Below are 25,889 nucleotides of genomic sequence, written 5' to 3'. Positions count from 1 at the left end.
GACACAGCCAAACCATATAAAGGAAATAATTATCCATAATCCTGACCAATAATGATCAGCCAAATTCCCACAGACTGGCAAGGCACCTACCTCCTTCCTCACTGGCATGCCCCTTCCCTGTTGCCTCCAGGTACTGACATTGGCCAGCAATGAGAGGATTCCTCTGAACCCCACCATGAAGCTTCTCTTTGAGATCAGCCACCTGCACACAGCCACTCCAGCAACTGTCTCCAGAGCAGGTATGGCCCAAGAAAGGAAGAACCGCAAGCTACTCCGTTTAGGGAGGTGCCTCTCACTTCACACATAGTTTTGCTGGCTCAGGAGGAGTCTCCACAGGGGAGTCAGAAACCTGATCATCCAAAACTCTGGCCTAGTTCTCAGCCTTAACTCACATCCACAAGCATAAGCAAGCAAGCACTCCAAGGCCAGGGCTGTGCAGTTTTGTGAATTTGGAAATGTGGTAATAAGGAGGGAGATAGCTTTTGAGCTGCACAACTACCCTCTGCACCAAAGTGTCCAACTTAGGCTTTTAGGCCAGTTCTAGCCTCCATGTCAATGGAGAGGACCAACTATGACTGTTTCTCACTAACTGCTGGTGTACAATTGCAACTCATATACCTTAACTTTCCTCTGTCTCCAGTGAACAAATTTATTAATAGAGACTGTAAGATTTTTTAAAAATTGTTTGGCAAAATCAAATGTAAAGAAGCAGGGAGTAGAATGTCAGTTGCCAAAGGGTGAGGGTTGTGGGGAAGGGGCAGATGTTGGTCAGTGGGTACAAAATTTCAGTTCTAGGCCAGGCACAGCGGCTCACACCTGTAATCCCAGCACTTTGGGAGGCTGAGGCAGGCGGATCACCTGAGGTCAGGAGTTCAAGACCAGCCAGACCAACATGGAGAAACCCCGTCTCTACTTAAAATACAAAATTAGCTGGGTGTGGTGGCACATGCCTGTAATCCCAGCTACTCTGGAGGCTGAGGCAGGAGAATCACTTGAACTCAGAAAGTGGAGGTTATGGTGAGCCAAGATAACACCATTGTACTCCAGCCTGGGCAATAAAAGCAAAACTCTGTCTCAAAAAAAAAAAAAAAATTGGTTCTGCAGGATAAGTTCTAGAGATCTGCTGTACAAAACAATGCCTATAGTTAACAATACTGTAGTGTGCACTTAAAAAAATTGTTGGGCCGGGCTCGGTGGCTCACACCTGTCATCCCAGCACTTTAGGAGGCTGGGGTGGCCACAGAGCTTGAGCCCAGGAGATTGAGACAAGCCTAAGCAACATATCAAAACCCCATCACTACCACAAAAAGAAATACAAAAATTTGTTAAGAGGATGAATCTCATATTAAATGTTCTTACCACACACACTTTTGGAGGTGATGGATGTTTATTAACTTAATTGCGGTAATGGTTTCACTGGTGTATGCATATATCCAAATTTACCAAATAGTATACATTAAATATGTACAGCTTTTTATGTATCAATTATACTCCAATATAGCTATTAAAAATAATAATCAAATAAAAAGGAATAAATAGTAAAAATAAAATCAATAATTTAAAAATATATCTTATTTGGCCTCTACCATAATGTGAGGTTCCCTTTCAAGAACCTCTGCTACGATTGGTGAGCACAGGCTAGGAGAGTTGGCTCTCTCGTCCTAGGGGTACTTTAACAGGAGTAACGAATTTCCACAAACTTGGGGCTTTTAAAGCAACAGAAATGTATTTCCTCACATTTCTGGAAGTCAGACATCTGAAATCAAGGTCAGCAGGGCTGCACTTCCTCCAAAGGCTCTAGGGGAGAATCTTTCCTTGAATCTCTCCTCTTAGGGGTTCCTTGGCTTCTCTGGCTTCTTCCCATGGCCTTCTATTCTGTGTGTGTCTCTCCCCTCTGTCTCTTATTAGGATGCTTATAAATGTTCCACCCGTATAACCCAGTCTCAGCTCAACATCTCTAACTTAATTACATCTGCAAAGAGCCTTTTTCTAAATAAGATTACACTGGCAAGTTCCAGGGATCAGGACATGGCCTTGAATCTTAGGGGACTACTAATCAACCCACTGTATACCCCCTCATTCCCATGACAAGTATTGTTAATCAGTCACAGCCTTCTTTCCTCCTGAGCCTGGACTTGGCCTCGGGATCCTTCTGAAAGCTGCTCTCCATCCATCTATCAACCAGTCTATTGGAATTGGTCCTCAATAGCAAACCCACTTACCCTCTCACATCTCGGCCAAATCTCCCTTTCTTTTCAGTCCAGTCTTGCATACATTTTCCAAATAGAGAAAATAACTCCCTGTGGTGAAAAATATACTGATGTGTATGGAATATTCACTAAACAATATTCCCTGTGCTCACAGGGATCTTGTACATCAACCCGGCAGACTTGGGATGGAACCCTACAGTGAGCAGCTGGATTGACAAGAGGGAAATCCAGACAGAGAGAGCCAATTTAACCATTCTGTTTGACAAGTATCTTCCAACCTGCTTAGACATACTCAGGACCAGGTAGGCCAAGAAATAAGGGAGATAAGAGAGTTAATGCAGCAATTCAAAGCCCATTGGTTCACACCTGGTGTCCCACTGATGTTCTGTCCTGGCCCCAAAGTCAGATGTTCCCAGAGCAGTCCCCTCCAGGCATGGCAGATGGCAGAGGGGAACACACATTAGGATGGCCATGGGATGCCTGCTGTCAGCTCAGGCAGGAAGTGAGGTGAGTGAAGAGGAGGAAGGTTGAAAGTCCCTTTCATGAGTGTCACATGGCTGTATCTGAAGGAGGCTGCGGGTTGTAGTATCAGATTAAAATCCAGAGACTCAGATCCTTCTGTTTACAAGACAAGCAGCTCTGCATTTGTAATAAATAATCCACAGGCCAGATCAACACCTGGGGTGCAGATGGCACTTGTTGGTGACCTGTGGGGCCCACTCCCTGTCCATGTGTGTTCACGACCCAGATAATGTGGGATTAGATATAATGCACCATCTGACAGTCCTGCCATGCTGGGTATTGTGAATTTACTTTTCCTTTTATAGGTTTGTAAAAATAAGAGCAACAAGCCCTGACCACTTAGCACTAACAAGAGATTAATCACTCTTGACCAAGAGGATACATATTACAGCAAGAATACTATCTGTGTCAGCACAGGGAGCTGCCCATGTTTAGAACCTGCTTTTGTTTTACATCATTCTGTTTTGTTTGTTTTACACTATTTATGTATGTATATACATATGTATGTATATAACAAAATGATGTATATATGTATATACATGTCTATATACATATAAACATATATATACATCTATATACACATGTGTATATACATGTACATATACATATACATACATGTTTATGGATATTCAGATGTATATGTATATACATACGTATCTGTAGATGCATATGTATATATGTATATGTATATATACATGTATATACACATATATGCATATACACGTGTATATACCTATGCATATACATGTGTACATGCATATATGCATGTATATGATGCACACATGTATGTGCATATACACATGTATGTGTATATGATGTACACATGTATGTGCATACGTGCATGTATGTGTATATGATGTACACATGTGCATATATGTATGTGTGTATATCATTTACTCATGTATGTGTGTATATGCATGTATGTGTGTATGATGTGCACGTGTATGTGCATATACGCATGTATGTGTATATGGTGTACACATGTATATTGTATACGCAGTATATGTGTATGATGCACATGTGTATATCGTACACGCAGTATATGTGTATGATGTACATATGTATATCGTATATGCCTGTATATGTATATGATGTACATATGTATATGATATATAAAGTGTAAAACAACAAAAGCAGAATCTGACACCCATCCCCATAGTGGAACCAAGAATTGGTCCCTGAGGCTGGTGCTGTGAAGGCAATGTGACTCAGAGCCCCATGAAGATGCCACAATTTAGGGTCAGGCTTATGTCTCCCAGAAGTTAAATTCCATCATTGAAGTTGATCCCTGCCTCTTTCTTCCTTGGCTTGTCAAGCATAGGATATGATTGTGCCTCCAGTGGCTTACAATCACGGAGGCCAAGGGGAAGGGAGCACTTCAGACTGCAGGAAACAACACTGCGAGAGGTTGCCAGGTGCTCCCATCCCATCTGCCCCGCCCCACACCCTGAAACATCTGCTCATATTCAAAGTGAGTTTTGGATAACTAAAAATTGAGTTGCAATCAAATAGGTGACATTGTGGTGTATTTTAGTTGTTTGATAAAACATTACTTTTGATTTCATAGTTTTTCTATTTTAGAGTCAGCAATTATTCTTCCAACTCAACGTTTGTATAAGCCTTTGAAAAGCTTTCAGGCCCTGGTGGCCCATAGGCTCTGTGTCCTTGGGATGTCATGGGCTAAAGCAGCCCTTGCAGCTAACGAAGTCTGGAAGTGAGAAACAGTGGTTAATATCACAGACAGACTAGGGCAGCAAAGAGTTAACAAACCAGAGAAGGGGTCTGGGGTGGTGGCTCACGCCTACAATCCCAGCACTTTGGAAGGCTGAAGATGGCAGATCACATGAGGTTGGGATTTCAAGACCAGCCTGACCAACATGGAGAAATCTCATCTCTACTAAAAAAATAAAAATAAAAAATGAGCCGGGCATGGTACCAGCTACTTGGGAGACTGAGGCAGGAGAATCACTTAAACCCAGGAGGCAGAGGTTGTGGTGAGCCAAGATCGCACCATTGCACTCCAGCCTGGGCAACAAGAGCGAAACCTGACCTCAAAAAAAAAATTAACAAATAAAAATAAAAATAATTAAATATTAAATAAACAGGCCCATAAGGGGTGATTATAAAACACCTTTATTTTGTTTTCTACTGTTCCTTTAAAACCATTATATGTGATTGCTTCTCCTCCTGCCCCTGCAGGAGATCTAGGTCAAAGTCTATGACATTTCTGTAATTAAAAGGTGTGTGATCACTTCTAGTCACACAGTCATACATACATGTGTGTATTAGACTAGTGAAAATGTAAAGAAACAAACTCCATTCATAATGGAGGCTTCTGCCCCACTCCTCAGCTCAGGGGTGCAATGGGAAAGGGGTATGTTTTTGGTTTCTCTCCTTTCTCTGCCAGTGACCTCCTCCCTGGCTATGGCTTCTGACCCCTCAGTGTAAAAGAAGGGTGAAGAGAAGAGGGGAGGGGCAGGAGAGGTCTTAGCTGACTGCAATTGGTGTGGCCTTAGTTGCCCCAATTGTGGCAGATCTTAAAATCCAACTCCTTCTCTTTGGCAGCTCCTTGGCTCCTCCCCATCACTGGAAATCTTTCATCTGTTATTCTGGAAGAAAGTAACTTCCTCTCCAGCCAGTCAGTTACCACTCCACAAACCCCATCTGCCTCACCTTGTCCCTTAGCCAGCACTCAGACAGCGCCTCCTGCACACAGCCCATACCTGGATTCCAGGAGATACTTGCCCCTTCTCTGCTTTGACAAACTGGAGCACAGGCTTTCCCTGCAAGGTACCTCCCCACTCCCCACTGAGAGATCAGCAGCTCTCTGGGGTTTTGTAGGCAAGACTCCTTCACCAACTCAGAGTAGCCCTATTGAAGCCCCCTTTTAAGGCTATTAGGGGAAAGCAGCTGCCTTCTGTATGGGGGAAGAGATACTCATTGCCTACCAAGAGCTCACTCTAGTATTCTGAATGCTTATTTCCAGGCCCTCCAGCATCTCCCACTTTGTCCTCTGTGGTCTTGAGAGGGTGAGAAGCCAGGGTTGCAAAACCCTCTTCAAGATTCCTAAGTTGCCTGGAATCTCTTTTTGGAATGGAAGGGCAGGTGGCACCTCTCCTCTTGGTGGCTTATCCAGCACTGAGCCTGAGATAGTTGCATCGTATCAGTCCATTACCTACACACATCAAACAAATGAGAGAACGCCCATCAGGGAGCTAGGCTTCTCGTCGCTCATGGAAGTAATACCTAGACTATTAGACTGTAACACCATCATAGCGTTTGCTATAAGCATTGCAACTAGGTTAAAAACAAGCACAAACGCTAAAAAGTGAATGGTATGCCATGAAACTCTGAGGTTCGGTGCTGGGAAATGACTGCTAAGGTGTCCACTGGCAGTGCTGCATGTGTTATGAAAACGGACTCTGCCTCTGTGCAGCCTATGAGCACAGCATCCTGTGGGAGGTGGCGATGTAGGCTGCGTGTGTGGGTACGTGGTGTACTCTGCATATACACGTGGTGTGATGAGGGTACCCATGGAAAGAAGAGTATGTGTGTGTGAGCTTGTGCATGCCCCTGCCCCATGGGGCATTGATGCCTTTTGCATATCTCTTGATATCTGCCTTTCAGTTGTTAAGGACTCTAAAGCTAAGATTAAAAGTGCAAATGCCAGGCCAGGACAGAGTTACAGAAGTGTATTTGTAATTTCAGTTGAAGAACTCCCTTCAGTGAATCGTGATTGTATAAAATAACCATCTGTCCTGGTCCACTCTATTCCCCAGATAAGATTCTGGCCCCAGAGAAAGTGTTTTCATTGGAAGAAAACCTCTGAGGTGAAGAGGTCAAAGGACAAGCCTCAGAACTGCACCCACATTGCCTCTTTTGGTGCTTTTTGACAATTGCAGAAATTGGGAGGCAAATGAACACATGAAGTTTTTACTTGTTGCTGCCACCTGTGCTCCCCAGGGACTGAGAGGGGATCATCAACAGAAAGAGAAGCATGGAGAGGGAGGGTGTCACAGGAAAGGAGATGAGAAAGTCCTCAGGAGAGCTCTGGGCCCTTACTTCCTTACAAAGGAAGCTGGCATGAGAACAGCTGATGAGAATAAAGGTGTAAGTGGTGCTGTGGTCATCTGTAATCCCAAAGGACTTGACAGGTTATGGGTCTGCTGAAACCACGTGGTTCCATAGCTGTCCATCAGCACCACCAGAACGGAATATCCATTGTGTTTGAGATCACCTCGGCTATGTCTTTGCAGGTTTAAGAAAATCATTCCCATCCCAGAGCAGAGCATGGTTCAGATGGTGTGTCACCTTCTGGAATGTCTCCTGACCAAGGAGGATATCCCTGCAGACTGCCCTAAAGAAATTTATGAGCATTATTTTGTGTTCGCTGCCATCTGGGCTTTTGGCGGAGCAATGGTCCAAGATCAGGTAAGGAGATACGTTGAGTTCAATGTATACCTACATTGAAGTCTGTAGCAGCAAAAATGGATCCTTTAGCAAAGATCTGGAAGACAGGACAACTAAATGTCAGACTGGACTTGAAAGCAGCGAACTATTTAGTCATCTACCTATTATTCTGCTAAAGACATCAGTCCCCCTAGAAGTCCCTTATGGGGTGAGATAGATGAGATCGTGGTGTTTTCAGAGCTTTTCCTTTTTGAGCTAGTGAACATATCTTTGATGTCTTGGGAACTTTTATATAGTGTTTGAGCTTGAGCAACTGCTGGTATATGTGCCCTCTTTGCCAGGCGGTGTGTTTGTCGAGAAAGGGGTGGAAGGCAGCTTGAGTGGAAGGAAACCCTTCTGTTTTCTTACGAACTTTTAGAACAAGGATGCACCACTCCTTACCAGGCCAGAGTTAACCATCGTATCTCCATACCTGCGAAGTGCACAGCTGTCCAGAGAAGGTTGAACCAAAGTCCAATTAGTATCTAGGAATAGAAAACCAAAGTAGAATTTATCTCCTAGTGTTGACTGCTGTAGTCTCAGGTTGATTGGAAGAAGGGAGATGTAGGTCGAAAAATCTTAACATCCTGTCCCCTCACCCTGCTGGTATTCCCAGCCTTTTTCTTTACTTATTTTCCTCCAAATAAGAGATACTTTATCTAAAAATAAAAACATTCAGTGTTATGCAAACCAGTATCTTATAACTGACTCTAGCTATTAGGCAATATTGTATGACAGTTAAGAACATGGATTCTATTAACAAATTCTAAGTATACAATACAGTACTGTTACTATTGGAACTTTCCTGTGCAGAATATTCATTCATCTTGGACTTAATCATTTTTATGACCAAAACTCTGTACCCTTTGACCTATACCTTCTTGCATTGCCTCCTCCCCCAGCCACTGGCAACCTCAATTCCTCTCTCTGCTGCTATGAATTGACTATTTTATACTCATCACGTAAGTGGTATCATGGCGTATTTGTTCTTCCATGCCTGGCTTATTTCACCTCACATATCCTCCAGCTTCATCATGTTGTTGCAAATGGAAAGATTTCCTTTTTCTTAAAAAAAAAATTGCTAAGAAAGAAGGGAAATCTTAACATTAGTTGTTCTTAGCACAAAACAATAATAATAGCCATGATCAATAAGATCATGAAAGGGAACTTTGAAGGCGATATGTAGGTTTATGCATAGGTCGTGGTGATGGTTTCACAAGTGTATACTTTTCTCTAAACTCATCACATCACATGCATTAAATATGTACAGCTTTTTGTGTATCAGTCATTCCACAATAAAATGATTTTGTAAAAATACCTGAAGAAAGCCAAAAATAAAAAAGAGCATGAACTGTGGATTTGAATTATAAGTCTGCCACTATTACCTGGGGAACTTTGAGCAAGTAACTTAACCTCTCTCTACCTCCCACTCCCCATGCGCACAAAGGATGATGATGGGGTACCCAGCTCCTAGAAGGGTGGCAAGGATTAAGTGAATGTTCTAATCACCCATCATGAATACATGCAAGGCACTTAGCACAACCCATGTGTGCTTATTATTAATATTCTCCCGGTATAAATATTCAGTTCTATAGCAAGTATCTGATGACTCTCTTGCAACAGGGGACCAGTCCAAGCTGTAACTGTTGGAAAGTGATGATTTACTCTTCAGTCTGGTTGACTGTGAGCCTTCTTCAAAGAAAGGCAGAAAGTTTCAGCCTCCCAAGGCGAAACCATGTTCTAGAAATCCAAAATGAAAGTGAACTTGGACAAAAAGAATCAGCAATTCACTTCTTGTTCATTTTCAAGGGCCCTGGCTGTAACATCCATCCTACCAACCATCACTCCCTGATGTATTCTTTGGTGCTCAAAATTCGGAAAGAAGCTTTTGCAGGCTCTTGGGAAGCATGCCTTTCTCTACTGCCCTCCCCAGAGCCAGCTGCTTTGGGGGTAGAAAGGGAAAGCTCCAAGGACAGGTGGATACCATGTACTATGAGTTTGACATCTGAGAGTTTTCTGCTGTCTGTTCTGCCGTCTTCGGAGCTTCTCTGTGAACTACTTCTTTGACAGCTTTACATTTCCCCTTTGAGGCAAGAGGCAGAGATTTCAGCAGGATGGATGAGACCTAGCTGAACTGCACAGAGACCCCGAATGCTTAGGTTACTGCTTCCCATCAAGTGCAGTCTCTGACCTGTGGGCTGGTGAAATGTCAGACAGGAACTGCTGGGCTTCTCTCTCATATTGGTGCTGAGCAGGCAGTGGGGTATCAAGATGAAAATAATTGATCAGTTTTTCTAACTCGGGGTATAAAAATTTAAATCCCCTTAACCCTTTTAAAAGCCTCGGAGAAAGCATCCCTCCAGGCGTCCAGGGCACTGGAGCACTTGAAGCCATCCACGGCCCTGCTGGCAACCTGGGGAGGGGACAAGGGAGAAAGCTTTTAGCAGCAGGGCACATCCCAGACCCCTACACAGCCTGCATTAAAGCTAAACACCAAAAACAGTGCTGTAAATAGGAAGGTAGGAATTTGGCCAAAATATTCATATCAAGAACACCAGTGGTGCTTACATTGAAAAAACTGGTATAAAAGCAAAACAGAAATACAAAATGGAGACTACACCTAGGTAGACGTTCCCATTAAAAAACAAAAAAAAAAAAGGTCCTGACTGAATACTTTGCAGTCCTTAGAGAGAACAATCTCTTGGAAACTTAAAGTAGAGAATACACCAGATTGTAAGACTGACAAAGTGAGTTCAACTTTCAATTCTGTCTTTTCATGAAATCCCCACTTTATAAAATAGGAATCATTTTAAGTAGCCAGGATAATCTATAGCATGATAAAGATGAAGTGAAGTAAAATTGGGTTCCCAGCTCTACTACCACATGGTGGTAAAGTCCTTAGGTCCCCCTGGTTAAAAGGTAGAGAGAAAACAGTGAACTCTTGGAGCCCAAGGGAGATAGGGATTTCAGAAGAAACCATGCTGAAGAGATACCATTGAGTAGAATTAAGAAATGACCATTGGCCAGGTGTGGTGGCTTACGCCTGCAATCCCAGCACTTTGGGAGGCCGAGGTGGGCAGATCACAAGGTCAAGACATCAAGACCATCCTGGCCAACATGGTGAAACCCCATCGCTACTAAAAATACAAAAATTAGCTGGGCCTGGTGGTACACACCTGTAGTCCCAGCTAATCAAGAGGCTGAGGCAGGAGAATGACTTGAACCCAGGGGGCGGAGGTTGTAGTGAGCTGAGATCACACCACTGCACTCCAGCCTGGTGATAGAGCAAGACTCCATCTCAAAAAAAAAAAAAAAGAAAGAAAGAAAGAATCATTGGACTGGCCCAGCAGAGGTCACCTTAACTTTACGGTGTCCAGTTATAGTACAAGGTGCAGTGAAGCACCAGCTTACAGGAAGGTGAGACAGGGTTGATGTGGCCCAGCCAACGGCTTAGCTGAGAAATTGCCAGGCAGTTCAAGGCAGCATCGGGGTGAGGAAAGGCAAAGACTCACACTTCCTTTCTTCTGGAGGTGGCCCTCATCTCAGAGTTTCCACAGAAACCTAAAATCTGGTTTTGGTAGAAAGTTGAAAGTCTTGAAGCATATTATCAGGGAGTTAAAAATGGCAGCTTCCTCTAGGCTTCTGGTTCCAGAGAACGATATTGGGAAATTAAATGGCCCCTTGATCTAAATTCAAATTAGAATGAGAACATCAAGCAAATCTTTTCTTATCTTAGCACCCATTTCCACTCTCATTTTAAAGCAAACGAATTCAATCCTCTTTACTTAATAGACAGCAAAATGAGGAGTCCGGTTTTTTCTGGGTTTATATTTGTTACCAGGCGCCCAGCTCCCGGGTCTGTTCAGCCTTTGAACTCTGTCTCCATCCTGCCCTCCATGAATATTTTCTAAAATGTCCAGTATGGGACTTTTTTGTCTTTTAGGGTTTTTCTTAGTTCTATGTGTTTAAAGAGTGAGTTTGCCTTCCCAGAGAGGTGCCAGTAGCAATGGGTATGCTTTGGGTCTGAGAGAGTGAGTGAGTCAGTGAGAGAGAGAGAGAGAGAGAGAGTGTGTGTGTGTGTATGTTTATGTTTGCTTGGACACAATAAGGTGGTTCCTGTACTAGGTGTATAGCCCCATGTCTAAGGGGCCTTTTTCTAATAGGTGTGCATGTGAATTACATTATTTCCCCTGCTACTCCTGAATTCTAGGATTTTAGCTCTTGCAAAAACCCTGGGAATATTTTTAGAAACCTCATTTTACAGATGACGAGACTGAGGCATAGAAAGAAGGATTTGCCTGTGGTTACCTACCTGACACCCACACCCCTTCTGACGCCCTTCTCACTGCAAAGCTCTGGGCCCCAGGTGTCAAGAGTCACCATTCCACTCCATCCACCCCAGGCTGCCATCCTGGGTACTGCAGAGAATCTCAGGCATCGAGGAATGGGGCCAATCTATCTCTTCAGGAGTTCTTGGGCCACACACGCCCATCCTGGGGCCATGGGCTCCCATTCTCCCCCATGTCCTTCCATCTGCCTCCCTCAACCCTCTCCACCCTTCAGTGGCTGTAGGACATGGCAGTGCCAGGCTGGCTCAGCCGCATAGTCAAACAAGGATGCCTGTGCGTGCTCCCTGCATCGTTGGGCCTGGTCAGGTTTGGTGACCCTCGGGGGCAGCACTGCCTTCCTGGAGGAGCTGATCTATCCTGCAGGCCTGCACGGGGAGGAGCATGTTGTCCTGCCCTGACCTTCCATCTGATGCTGTGGCCTCCTGTCTGGGCTCCTTGAGTTATGGAGGGCCTTGACCCCTGACTGTCTTTGTTTTTGCAGCTTATGGACTACCGGGCAGAGTTCAGCAAATGGTGGCTGACGGAGTTCAAGACAGTCAAGTTTCCTTCCCAAGGAACTATCTTTGACTATTACATAGACCCAGAGACCAAGAAATTCGAGCCCTGGTCCAAGCTCATCCCCCGGTTTGAATTTGACCCTGAGATGCCCTTGCAGGTGAGTGCAGCCGAGCGGCCCAGGACGTGCATGCAGTTGCCCTCAAGGATCTGCAGTGGCTCCAGTAGCAGCCCCACATGGGTATCTGAGCATTTGTCCTTGCCAGGAGCTGGTCATTCCCAGCTTCATAACTTTGCAGAGGAGATGATAGGTGTAATGAAGTGACAGATTCCCCTAAAGGCCAGGACATTTCCTCCAGAAAGGAGGAAATGTTGGGGGAAGTAGTTTTTTGTGTTTTTTTTTTTTTTCCAAGACTGAGTCTCGCTTTGTCACCACATTGGAGTGCAGTGGCGCAATCTCAGCTCACTGCAACCTCCACCTCCCAGATTCAAGCAATTCCTGTGAGCCACCGCGCCCAGCCGGGAAGAAGATTTTAAAATGCATTAGAGAGACCACAGGGAAAGAGGCCAGGTGGTAGAGGAGAGTGGGGAAGCCTCTATCCAACTGCAGCGAGGCTAGAGAGTGAGTCTGTAGGATGGTCCCACTGTGGATGTCAAAGAAGATACTCCTGACCTATGCTTATTTGGGGAGCTTCACCATGACAGAAGCCCATCTTGTGAAATGCTTTGGAACATTGGTGGTGCATCTGTTTCTCCCTGGAGCCCGCCCTTGACAGGCTTATTGTACTCCTCTTCCAGGCATGTTTGGTGCACACAAGTGAGACCATCCGTGTGTGCTACTTCATGGAGCGGCTGATGGCACGGCGGCGGCCTGTCATGCTGGTGGGCACAGCTGGCACTGGCAAGTCGGTGCTGGTGGGAGCTAAGCTGGCCAGCCTTGACCCCGAAGCATACCTGGTGAAAAACGTGCCATTCAACTATTACACCACATCGGCAATGCTGCAGGGTAGGCGGCCCAGGGAACCTGGGGTGGGGGGGCGTCTGGGTAGCTGTGTCCCCTGACACAGAGCTGAAGCAGAGCATCAGGTGCCTGTCTGGCTTGACTTCTGCAGACCCAAGCACTGCACACTTCCTCCCACAGGCCCCTTCCCGCCTCTCCCCACACACCTTTCTGGGTCCTCCAGCAACCCTTAGCACTGCTTCCGGTCTTTCTACCTTCCTCCCTGGCCTGTTAAATTCCTCAGGAGCAAGGTGTTTAACACAGTGTAGCTCAGCACCTTGATGACAAAGAGAGCTGTGAGCCATGGAGAGATTTGTGAGAACTTGCAGACTTCTGGCACTGAAAGTATCTCTCGAGATCATTTCATTCATCTCTTCTGTATTATGGATGGGGAAACTGAGGCTCAGATTAAAAAGGATGTGATTTCCCAAAGTCACCTCCAAGCCGCGAGGCAGGCATAACACATGTGTTCTTGTGACTCCACCTGGGGCTTGCTTTAACCCGGTGTTTACACACAGAGCTCCCAAATAGACATGGGCCCCCTACCGATGTTTTCCCCTTGGCAGAGTCTCTCTCCCCTTAATTTTAACTCATTTATAAAAGAGTCTCCTTTTTTATGGAAAGGACACATTCACTAAAAACAGCTTTGTTTTGGAGAAGCTTCCAAGCCATTCTTGCAACAAAATGAGGGGAGAGGCAGGGCTGGGGAGAAACCCTGTTCTTACTTCCCAAACATCGACAGCGTTGTCCCACTCTGTTACTTGATGTGTGAGGGGACACTGCAGTGCCTCCGCACACCTAGATATGAGCTGTTTGCAGATGGATAAGTTACGAGCCATAGCTTATAATGTGAAAAGTGAACGTGGCACTCTTGTTATCTGCTGCATCACCCAGGCCCTAGACCAGCAGACTCGCAAAGCAGGCTTCGTGTACACCAGCACTTGCTCTGCCTTGACCATTTTACCCAGTCCTTCTGCCATCCCTGCTTGCTGTGAACCCCAGAGTGAGCCTGCGGTTTGCCTCTGCTAGTATTCTACTTTCCCCAGTGCCCCTGGGGGAACTCTTTCTGCACCGTTTTGCCAGCTCTTGTAGAATTAGGGTCCAGCCAACTCAAAATGCTGATGAGGGGAGTGCCGCCTCTGCACTCTCGCCCCTCAGAGCAGCTAGGTGCCTGGAGCATGTGGACAGAGGCTCAGGCTTCCCCTACCCGCCCTTCAGTGGCAAAAACTTCTTCACCTGTTTCAAACTCACCTCTGAGCTACATCTGCTCCTGAGCCAATTGCAATCCAGCAATTGACTGTATTTCAGACATGAATATTAACAAGTAAGACAAAATGAAATGATGAAGATTTACATCAGAACTTTACTAGTTTGTCAAAGATGTAAACATCTTCTATTCAAATACTGAAGGAATGGTTCTTCCATTTTTTTGTGCTCTTCACAATGTCACAGCAACAAGCATGACACACTTTTAAGTATAATGTGTATTACTAACATTTTCCCTATTATGTTCACAAGTCTACAAAACAAATGAAGCCCTGGTTTGTAGTGTTTGCCAATTTCTGTGGTGTAAATACTCCCACAGTAGCCAATTGTAAGCTACCAATGCATCGTCAGTGAACATGGGGTCAGGAAGAGAAACACAGTAGCACACCATTAGAAGGCATTTCCACTCTACAGTTACAGTGAATGAATATAACCTCCAGTACACACATGATAGTAAATGTCCTAAAATAATTAAGATGTGATAAGTTTTGAATGTTTATTTTCAACATAATTTACTTAATTATAAGTTTATCAAATTTATTTTTTAATAACGGTCATGTTTAGCAACCAGTTTGCACAATCCCCTTGGTTTCAGTCATCAGCTCCAGTAAACCACTGACTTAGTCTTTACTCCATGAGGCCTTGACACCATCGTATCATAACCTTCCATCAAGGCCGAAGCCATCACATCAGCACTTAGCAGTGGCCTGCAGCACATTTCACTGTCTGCCTAATTTAAATTAGGCAGACATTAGACCTGTCTGCCTAATTTAAATCTGAACACTCTGCTGTCTGCCTCATAGAATCCCTCTTTCTTGTTCAAATATCTACCCTTATTTGCAAGTCTTGGGTCCAACAACTGTTCAGATTACCAGCTCGGCCCATTTACCTCAGTTCTTACTATTGCTACAAGTCTACACTACTGCTACTACTGCCGCTGCTGCTACTACTACTAACAACAACAACTGACATTTATCAAAGACTTATCAGGAGTGTGAATCTGACTTAGACATTTACACTTTTTTTTTTTACTTCTTTAATCTTGTAAAGTCCTGTGAATAAGTATTTATATTACCTTCATTTTATACATGAGAAAACCAAGGCACAGAGAAGTTAAACAAGCTACACCATGACACACAGTAAGTGGAGGAGCCAGGGTTTGATCCCAGAGAGTCTGACTTCGGAGCCTGTGCTCTTAGCCACTAGGCTATACTGCCTCCCTGCTAAAAAAATACTTTGAAAACTGCAATAGAGAGGATCCAAGATGGCCGTTTAGGAACAGCTCAGTATTGCAGCTCCCAGTGAAAGCGCAGAGGGTGAGTGGACGCCGCATTTTTATTGCCCACAGACTAGGCAATTCCCAGACGGAGGAGCTCCACGGGTCGCCAGCGTGGCTGTTTTGGCCAGCGCGGCTGTGCCAGCCGGTGCCGCCGCTTTGCCCCGCGAGGCTGCTTTGTGAGCGCCCCAGAGCAGCGGTTCTCCGTACAAAATACACCAGTCCGGGTGCCCTTCTGGCTGGCGATTGGAGCCACGGGAAGTCGCCCATTCGTCTGTTTAAAAAGGGGACTAAGCAGAGAACCAGGACAGTAGATTCCAGGGCAAAAAAAAAAAAAAAAAAAAGCACCACAAACCTCAGTGCTGCTGTTTAAGCCAGCTCAGTGAGTGGCCACAGGGGAAAACAAACAGACCCCGGCGCCTCTTCAACAGGCGACTGGAACACCAACTTAAAAAAGGCTCTGAGGCTGGGAGCCAGGCAATCAGGCTTGGCTGGTCCCACCCCCACAAAAGAACAGCAACCAGAAACTCTGGATTGAGAGTTTCACAGCAAGCGCAGCTGAAGCCGGGACAGTCCAGCTCTGTGGGGGAGGGGCGTCCGCCATTACCGAGGCAGCCCACCACTACGGAGGTAGTCAGCCAATGCTGAGGCAGCCCGCCATTGCTGAGGCAGCCCGCCGTTGCTGAGGCAACCCGCCACTGCAGAGAGACTCTGCATCAACAGAGGCGGGCCACCATCGCCAAAGCAGTTCTAACTATACCCATATAAACAGGACTGCAGGGAAGTTCACTTGGCAGCTGGGCGGAACCCACAGCAGCTCACCAAAGCCTCTACAGGCAGACAGTGACTAGGCTGCCTCCTTGCTGGGCAGGGCAGCCCTGAAGGAAAAAAAAAAGAGAAGGCAGCAGCATAACCGAAACTCATAAAGCCCTAAATCCCTGGGACAGAGCACCTGGGAACAAAAAGCAGTTTATGAGTTCTACTGCAGAAGACCTAAACGTACCTGCCCAGCAGCTCTGAATGAACAACAGAGCTCACAGCTCACCATTTGAGCTCCTATAAAGAAGAGACCGTCTCCTCAAGCAGCTCCCTGACCCCTATATATCCAAAGAGACACCCCTTAAAAGAGAGATCAGATTGACGCTAGGCGGGTATCCTTCTGGGACAAAGATAGCAGAAGAAGAAAATTGGTAACAACCCTTACTGTTCAGCAGCTGCTGCAGGTGAACCCCAGGCAAGCAGGGCCTGGAGTGAACCTCAGCAGACCTATAGCAGAGGGGCCAGACTGTCAGAAGGAAAACCAAGAAACAAAAATAACCTCATCATCAACAAACAGAACGTCAATCTGAAAGATTTGAGACCCAATCTGAAAGCCAGCAACTACAAAGTCGACAGGTGGATAAATCCTTAAAGATGGGAAGAAACCAGCACAAAAAGGATGAAAACACCCGAAACCAGAACACCTCTCCTCCTACAAGGGATCACAACTCCTCACCAGCAAGGGAACAAGGTTGGATGGAGAACAAGTGTGATGAAATGACAGAATCAGACTTCAGAAGGTGGGTAGTAAGAAACTTCTGTGAGCTTAAAGAACATGTTCTAACCAAATGCAAGGAAACTAAGAATGTTGAAAAAAGATTTGACGAAATGCTAACAAGAATGGACAAAATAGAAAGGAATATGAGTGAATTGATGGAGCTGAAAAACACAACATGAGAACTTCGCAAAGCATGCACAGATATCAACAGCCGAACTGACCAAGCAGAAGAAAGGATATCAGAGGTCGAAGATCAACTCAATGAAATAAAATGGGAAGGCAAGACTGGAGAAAAAAGGTTAAAAAGGAATGAACAAATCTCCAAGAAACGTGGGTCTATGTGAAAAGACCTAATCTACGTTTGATAGGCATACCTGAATGCGACAAAGAGAATGAATCCAAGCTGGAAAATACTCTTCAGGATATTATCCAGGAAAACTTCCCCAGTCTAGCAAGGCAGGCAAACATTCAAGTCCAGGAAATACAGAGAACACCACAAAGATATTCGTCAAGAAGAGCAACCCCAAGGCACATAATCGTCAGATTCACCAGGGTTGAAATGAAGGAGAAAATACTAAGGGCAGCCAGAGAGAAAGGTTGGGTTACCGACAAAGGGAAGCCCATCAGACTCACAGCAGATCTCTCAGCAGAAACCCTACAAGCCAGAAGAGAATGGGGGCCAATATTCAACATCCTTAAAGAAAAGAACTTTCAACCCAGAATCTCCTACCCAGCCAAACTAAGCTTCATAAGTGAAGGAAAAATAAAATCCGTTGGGAACATGCAAGTACTCAGAGATTTCGTCACCACCAGGCCAGCTCTACAAGAGCTCCTGAAAGAGGCTCTACACATATAAAGGAACAACAAGTACCAGCTCAACTAAAGGGCAAAACACCCAGCTAGCACCAAAATGGCAGTATCAAATTCGCACATAACAATATTAACCCTCAATGTAAATGGACTAAATGCCCCAATCAAAAGACACAGTCTGGCAAATTGGATAAAAAGCCAAAACTCATTGGTGTGCTGTATCCAGGAAACCCATCTCACATGCAAGGATACACAAAGGCTCAAAATAAAGGGACAGAGGAAGATTTACCAAGCAAATGGAGAGCAAAAAAAAGCAGGAGTTGCAATTCTCATCTCTGATAAATTAGACTTTAAAGCAACAAAGATCAAAAGAGGCAAAGAAGGACATTACATAATGGTAAAAGGATCAATGCAACAAGAAGAGCTAACGATCCTAAATATATATGCACCCAATATAGGAGCACCCAGATACATAAGGCAAGTTCTTAATGACTTACAAAGAGACCTAGACTCCCACACAATAATAGTGGGAGACTTTAACACCCCATTGTCAATATTAGATCAACAAGACAGAAAATTAACAAAGATATCCAGGACTTGAACTCAGACCTGGACCAAGCAAACCTAATAGACATTTACAGAGCTCTCCACCCCAAATACACAGAATATACATTCTTCTCAGCACCACATCACACCTACTCTAAAATTGTCCACATAATTGGGAGTAAATCACTCCTCAGCAAATGCAAAAGAACGGAAATCATAACAAACAGTCTCTCAGACCACAGTGCAATCAAGTTAGAACTCAGAATTCAAAAACTAACCCAGAACCGCACAGCTTCATGGAAACTGAACAACTTGCTCTTGAATGTTGACTGGATAACAATGAAATGAAGACAGACATAAAGATGTTCTTCGAAACCAACGAGAATGAAGACACAACATACCAGAATCTCTGGGACACATTTAAAGCAGTCTCTAGAGTAAAATATATAGCAATAAGTGCCCACATGAGAAGCAAGGAGAGATCAAAAATTGCCACCCTATCGTCAAAACTGAAAGAGCTAGAGGAGCAAGATCAAAAAACCTCAAAGTCTAGCAGAAGACAAGAAAGAGCTAAGATCAGAGCAGAACTGAAGGAGATAGAGACACAAAAAACCCTTCAAAAAATCAAGAAATCCAGAAGCTGGTTTTTTGAAAAGATCAACAAAATAGACAGACCACTAGCCAGATTAATAAAAAAGAAAAGAGAGAATAACCAAATTGATGCCATAAAAAACGATAAAGGGGATATCACCACAGATTCCACAGAAATTCAAACCATCATCAGAGATTATTACAAACAACTCTATGCACATAAACTAATAAACCTGGAAGAAATGGATAAATTCCTGGACACTTGCCTCCTCCCAAACCTAAACCAGGAAGAAGCCGAAACCCTGAACAGACCCATAACAAGGTCTGAAGTTGAGGCAGCAATTAAGAGCTTACCACCCAAAAAAAACCCAGGTCCAGACGGGTTCACAGCCGAATTCTACCAGACATACAAAGAGGAGCTGGTACCATTCCTTCTGAAACTATTCCAAACAATACAAAAAGAGGGAATTCATCCCAAATCATTTTTATGAGACCAACATCATCCTGATTCCAAAACCCGGCAGAGACTCAATAAGAAAGGAAAACTTCAGGCCAATATCCATGATTAACATAGATGCAAAAATCTTCAATGAAATACTGACAAGCCAATTGCAACAGCACATCAAAAAGCTTATCCACCATGATCAAGTAGGCTTCATCCCGGGGATGCAAGGCTGGTTCAACATACGCAAGTCTATAAACATAATTCACCACATAAACAGAACCAAAGACAAAAACCACATGATTATCTCAATTGATGCAGAGAAGGCCTTTGATAAAATTCAACAGCCCTTTATGCTAAAAACCCTCAATAAGCTAGGTATTGATGGAACGTATCTCAAAATAATAAAAGCTATTTATGACAAACCAACAGCCAATATCATACAGAATGGGCAAAAACTGGAAGCATTCCCTTTGAAATGTGGCACCAGACAAGGATGCCCACTCTCACCACTGCTATTCAATATAGTATTAGAAGTTCTAGCCAGAGCAATCAGGCAAGAAAAAGAAATAAAGGGCATTCAAATAGGAAAGGAGGAAGTCAAATTGTCTCTATTTGCAGACGACATGATTGTATATCTAGAAGACCCCATCGTCTCAGCCCCAAACCTCCTGAAACTCATAAGCAAGTTCAGCAAAGTCTCAGGATACAAAATCAATGTGCAAAAATCACATGCATTCCTATACACCAGTAACAGACTTAAAGAGAGCCAAATCAAGAACAAACTTCCATTCACAATTGCCACAAAGAGAATAAAATACCTAGGAATACAACTAACAAGGAATGTAAAGGACCTCTTCAAGGAGAACTACAAGCCACTGCTCAACGAAATAAGAGAGGACACAAACAGATGGAGAAACATCCCATGTTCATGGTTAGGAAGAATCAATATCGTGAAAATGGCCATACTGCCCAAAGTAATTTACAGATTCAATGCTATCCCCATCAAGCTACCAATGACCTTCTTTGCAGAACTGGAAAAAACCACCTTAAACTTCATATGGAACCAAAAGAGAGCCCGCATAGCCAAGTCAATTCTAAGCAAAAAGAACAAAGCGGGGGGCATCACACTACCAGACTTCAAACTATACTACAAGGCTACAGTAATCAAAACAGCATGGTACTGGTACCAAAACAGAGATATAGACCAATGGAACAGAACAGAGGTCTCGGAGGCAACACAACCTTTCTACAACCATCTGATCTTTGACAAACCAGACAAAAACAAGCAATGGGGAAAGGATTCCCTGTTCAATAAATGGTGTTGGGAAAGCTGGCTAGCCATGTGCAGAAAGCAGAAACTGGACCCCTTCCTGACACCTTACACTAAAATTAACTCCAGATGGATTAAAGACTTAAACATAAGACCTAACACCATAAAAACCCTAGAAGAAAATCTAGGCAAAACCATTCAGGACATAGGTGTAGGCAAGGACTTCATGACCAAAACACCAAAAGCATTGACAACAAAAGCCAAAATAGACAAATGGGACCTAATCAAACTCCACAGCTTCTGCACAGCAAAAGAAACAGTCATTAGAGTGAATCGGCAACCAACAGAATGGGAAAAAATTTTTGCAGTTTACCCATCTGACAAAGGGCTGATATCCAGAATTTACAAAGAACTAAAACAGATTTACAAGAAAAAAACTAACAAGCCCATTCAAAAGTGCGCAAAGGATATGAACAGACACTTTACAAAAGAAGACATACATGAGGCCAACAAACATATGAAAAAATGCTCATCATCACTGGTCATCAGAGAAATGCAAATCAAAACAACATTGAGATACCATCTCAATGCCAGTTAGAATGGCGATCATTAAAAAATCTGGAGACAACAGATGCTGGAGAGGATGTGGAGAAATAGGAACACTTTTGCACTGTTGGTGGGAGTGTAAATTAGTTCAACCATTGTGGAAGACAGTGTGGCGATTCCTCAAGGACCTAGAAATAGAAATTCCATTTGACCCAGCAATCCCGTTACTGGGTATATATCCAAAGGATTACAAATCGTTCTACTATAAGGACACGTGCACACGAATGTTCATTGCAGCACTGTTTACAATAGCAAAGACCTGGAACCAACGCAAATGCCCATCGACGATAGACTGGATAGGGAAAATGTGGCACATATACACCATGGAATATTATGCAGCTATCAAAAACGATGAGTTTGGGTCCTTTGTAGGGACATGGATGAACCTGGAAACCATCATTCTCAGCAAACTGACAGAAAAGCAGAAGATCAAACACCACATGTTCTCACTCATAGGCAGGTGTTGAACAATGAGAACACATGGACACAGGGAGGGGAGCACTACACACTGGGGTCAGCTGGGGGGAAATAGGGGAGGGACGGTGAGGGGTGGGGAGCTGAGGAGAGATAGCAAGGGGAGAAATGCCAGATGTAGGTGATGGGGAGGAAGGCAGCAAATCACACTGTCACATGTGTACCTATGCAACAATTTTGCATGTTCTTCACATGTACCCCAAAACCTAAAATGCAATAAAATAAATAAATGGCGGGAAAAAAAAAGAAAAAGAAAATCTGCCATGGTGATGTTGGTAAAATTGATTTGAATAGAATTCAAATATTCATCCTAAAGATGTCTGGAAGTTCAAACAGCTGGAGTACTTTAAGGCTTGATACTATCATAATACTCTACATCTCCTATGGCTCTCAAAAGGCTATGCAGACAGTCTCAATTTGCATTCTGTTTTTCACCCATGAGTATAATTTGACTACGGAATACCCACCTAGAAAAATCTGGTGACCACTTATATTTGGAACACTAAAATCTTTTTTTTATAATAAAAAAAAAAAAAAAGAAAACTGTAATAAATATTCAACATTATAACTGTTACCATTAGTAGTACTATTCAAGTATTCCCAAGGAATTATGTTCAATTTAACTTTATTAAATGGGAAAAAATGATTTATTTATATTAAAGTGGCTTTATAATGTTTAAAAATATCCTTTAAATAGAGGATAAACATATGGAACCAAGGAAGAGGAGATGGCTTTCTCACACTGTCCTGACCTGTCATTCTCACTCAGGAGCTCTCACCTAGAGGGCTTTCTCCTTCCCTCTGTTAGAACACAGAGAATTCTTTTTTTCTTTCTTGAGACAGAATCTCACTCTGTAACCCAGGCTGGAGTGCAGTGGTGCAATCTTGGTTCATTGTATCCTCTGCCTCCTAGATTCAAGCGATTTTCCTCCCTCAGCCTCCCCAGTAGCTGTGACTACAAATAAATCTCAGAATGCTGTTAAATAGAGCCAGAATGAAAACTGGCTCACACTGTAGCCAAGCATTCACCAAAACACAACACTTTCTGTTTCTTGTTAATTCCCTAATGGCCTCTCCGTAACATTAGACCTTGAAGCCATCCCTCCTCGCACACTAAGGGTTGGAGAAAGCTACTGTTTTATAACCTCTCTATCCAGAGACAACCAGGAATTGGGGAGTCAGCCAAAGTCCGGAGTAGCAGCATATATGTAAAAACATTCATGTGATAAAGCTCACACCCTTAAATCTGAAAAATGCTGTGTTACCTTTTATTCCCTTATAGGAACTTCCTTCCTCTTGTCTCATTCACAGTGCAAACCATCTTGATTATTTGGGCTCCTTAGCCTAAAACATTTTAGGAGCAACAAAATGGCAGGAGAAAGGGTGCTACCACCGATTTAAACAGTGACAGCCAGAAACCAGGTCTCAAACAGGGAATTGGAGAATGAGCTGAATGTAACAAAGATGCATAAACTCAAAAGACAGCTGCCCTGGTATCATTCAGTGAAGAGGCAAGCTGTTGCACCTCCTTCGTGAACCCATTACTCTTTTTGCAGCTCAGTGTTTTAATCATTATTTGCATTTGAGACCCTGTGTATTTAAGAAAAAGTTGGATGTGAGGTAGCATAGTCTGCTTTAAAGGATAGTTAGCACACACAGACAGATGTACGAATATATGTTTATGATGTGTCTGTAATGATAAAAGGAGAGAAACAGCCTAATTGTTTGTATGATACAATACTAAGCAGCATTCAAAAGAATGAGAAAATTTGGTAGGTACTGAGTTGGAACTATTTCCAAAATTTTGTTGAGTGAGAAAAGGAAGATATAGAACAGTATATATAGTATGCTCCAAATTGTATCTTGTTTAAAAAGAAATATATAAAAATTTACTCAGTGATATGACTTTTAAAAATATATAAAATGTACATTTATATAATATATGCACACACACATTATTTATACTTATATGAAAACTTAGACAATCTCCAGAAGGACACAAAAGGAAATATAGACAGCAGTTGTCCCTGGCAAGGGAAACTGACTGGATGCTGAGGGTGGAATAGAGAATTATTTAAACCTTTTATGTTTAATTATAAAATATTTTAAACATGTACAAAAGTGTAGAAAATAATATAACAGATGCCAGTGTAGCACTATCCAGATTTAGCAGATGCTAAAGTGTTAGCATTTTGCTAAATGGAACTTAGCATTGTAAGTACAGCTAATAGGCGGGGATGTGGAGGCTCACACCTATAATCCCAGAACTTTGGGAGACCGAGGCAGGCAGATCGCCTGAGGTCAGGAGTTCGAGACCAGCCTGACCAACATGGTGAAACCCCGTCTCTACCAAAAATACAAAAAAAAATAGCCCACTGCGGTAGTGCATGCCTGTAATCTCAGCTACTCAAGACGCTGAGGCAGGAGAGTCACTTGAACCTGGGAGGTTGAGGTTGCAGGGAACTGAGATTGTACCACTGTACTCTAGCTTGGGTGACAGAGTGAGACCCCTGCCACAAAATAAAAATAAGTACAGCTAATACACTACCCCTGTCACCCATTTCACCTCCTGCCCCTTATTAACTAGAGTTCTAAAGTCAATGTGTATCATTCTAGGTTTACACTTTTGAAACAAATATGTAGTCATAAAATACATAATGTTATATATTTAAACTTTAAATCGGTCATCCTATACCTTTCTTTGGCAACTTACTTGTATTAGTCTGTTCTCACACTGCTATAAGGACATACCCAAGACTGGGTAATTTATAAAGGAAAGAAGTTTAACGGACTCACGGTTCCATATGACTGGGGAAACCTCACAATCATGGTGGAAGGCAAAGGAGGTACAAAGACACATCCCACATGGCGACAGGCAAGAGAGCGTGTGCAGGGGAACTGCCCTTTATAAAACCATCAGATCTTGTGAGACTTATTCACTATCATGAGAACAGCACAGGAAAACCCACCCCCATGATTCAGTTACCTCTCAGCAGGTCCCTCCCATGACATGTAGGAATTACGGAAGCTACAATTCAAGATGAGATTAGGGCAGAGACACAGCCAAACCATATCATTACTTTTTTAATTATCGTCTTAATACATGCAGATCTATTTCATTCATTTTCACTGCTGCATAGAATTCCATTGTGTGAATACATCACAGTTTTTTCCTACTGAAAGGCAGCATAATCTTTTTATGTTTTTCTCCTTTTCTAAAAAAAGCTACATTGAGTTATAATTGACATACAATAAACTGTACATATTTAAGGTGTACAATATAATGCATTTTGAAATATTTATAAATCATGAAACCCTCATCATAATTGAAATAATGAACTTATCCATCACCTCTAAATGTTTCCTCACATTCCTTTGTAATCTTTTCCTCCCAAGCTTCCCCACCTGCTCTGTTTCAGACAACCACTGATCTGCTTTATATCATTATAAATTAGTTTGCATTTTCTGGAAATTTGTATAATGGAGTCACAAAATGTGCACTCTCTTTTTGCCTGGCTTCTTTCACTCAGCATGATTTTGATATTTATCCACATTGTTGAGTGAATTAATGGTTCATTCTTTTCATTCTCGAGTAGTAAGATAAAGTATGTAAAACAAAATGATTCTCAGCATACAATAAGTACTTTGTAAATGGAAACTGTTATTATAATAATGTTAACAACATACTTCTCAAATTTAAGAATCTATTTTGAACAATAATTTCTAAGCCCAAACTGTCAAAAACAAAAAATAACAAAAGCAAACCTTTTTTTGCTTGAAAAATAAGTTTAACATAAACTATGCTAAAAAACAAATAATGTTTTTGGAAGAAATATTCCAGCTTTCAAATAGATAGTAACTCCACCCTGCAGGTTAATTCCAAGGGTCTTCAGGGGGACATTTTGCAGCTCACATATCCTGCAAGCCTGTCAGATGCTATTTTTCTCAAAATCAGATGTTCTTTTACAGAGGAGGCAGCTGGTTGATAATACCGTCATCTCTCCTCTCTTTCACTGCATCCAGTTCTGGAGTCTCCACTGTAC

At 43.1% G+C, this 25,889-nt stretch overlaps 1 protein-coding gene across 5 annotated transcripts in view; it reads left to right on the top strand.

Moving 5' to 3' along the window:
* Positions 1-25,889, top strand: part of DNAH9 (dynein axonemal heavy chain 9) — a 361,130-nt gene that overhangs the window by 152,025 nt on the left and 183,216 nt on the right. For 4 of the 5 annotated variants that reach the window (XM_032280243.1, XM_032280245.1, XM_032280244.1 and 1 more), the window contains 5 exons: positions 131-239; positions 2,365-2,512; positions 6,989-7,163; positions 12,012-12,185; positions 12,824-13,031. In XM_032280243.1, the coding sequence (XP_032136134.1) occupies positions 131-239; positions 2,365-2,512; positions 6,989-7,163; positions 12,012-12,185; positions 12,824-13,031 (814 nt within the window). Of the gene's footprint in view, positions 1-130; positions 240-2,364; positions 2,513-6,988; positions 7,164-12,011; positions 12,186-12,823; positions 13,032-25,889 lie in introns of those variants that run through there. The other variant, XM_032280247.1, reaches the window with a different exon arrangement.

The sequence above is a fragment of the Sapajus apella genome, unplaced genomic scaffold (genome assembly GCF_009761245.1).
Source record: "Sapajus apella isolate SASKATOON/1434 unplaced genomic scaffold, GSC_monkey_1.0 scaffold12, whole genome shotgun sequence".
In the NCBI taxonomy this organism is placed as follows: Eukaryota; Metazoa; Chordata; class Mammalia; order Primates; family Cebidae; genus Sapajus; species Sapajus apella.
The sequence above is the reverse complement of the archived record's forward strand: the minus strand, read 5'-3'. Positions and strand labels throughout refer to the sequence as shown.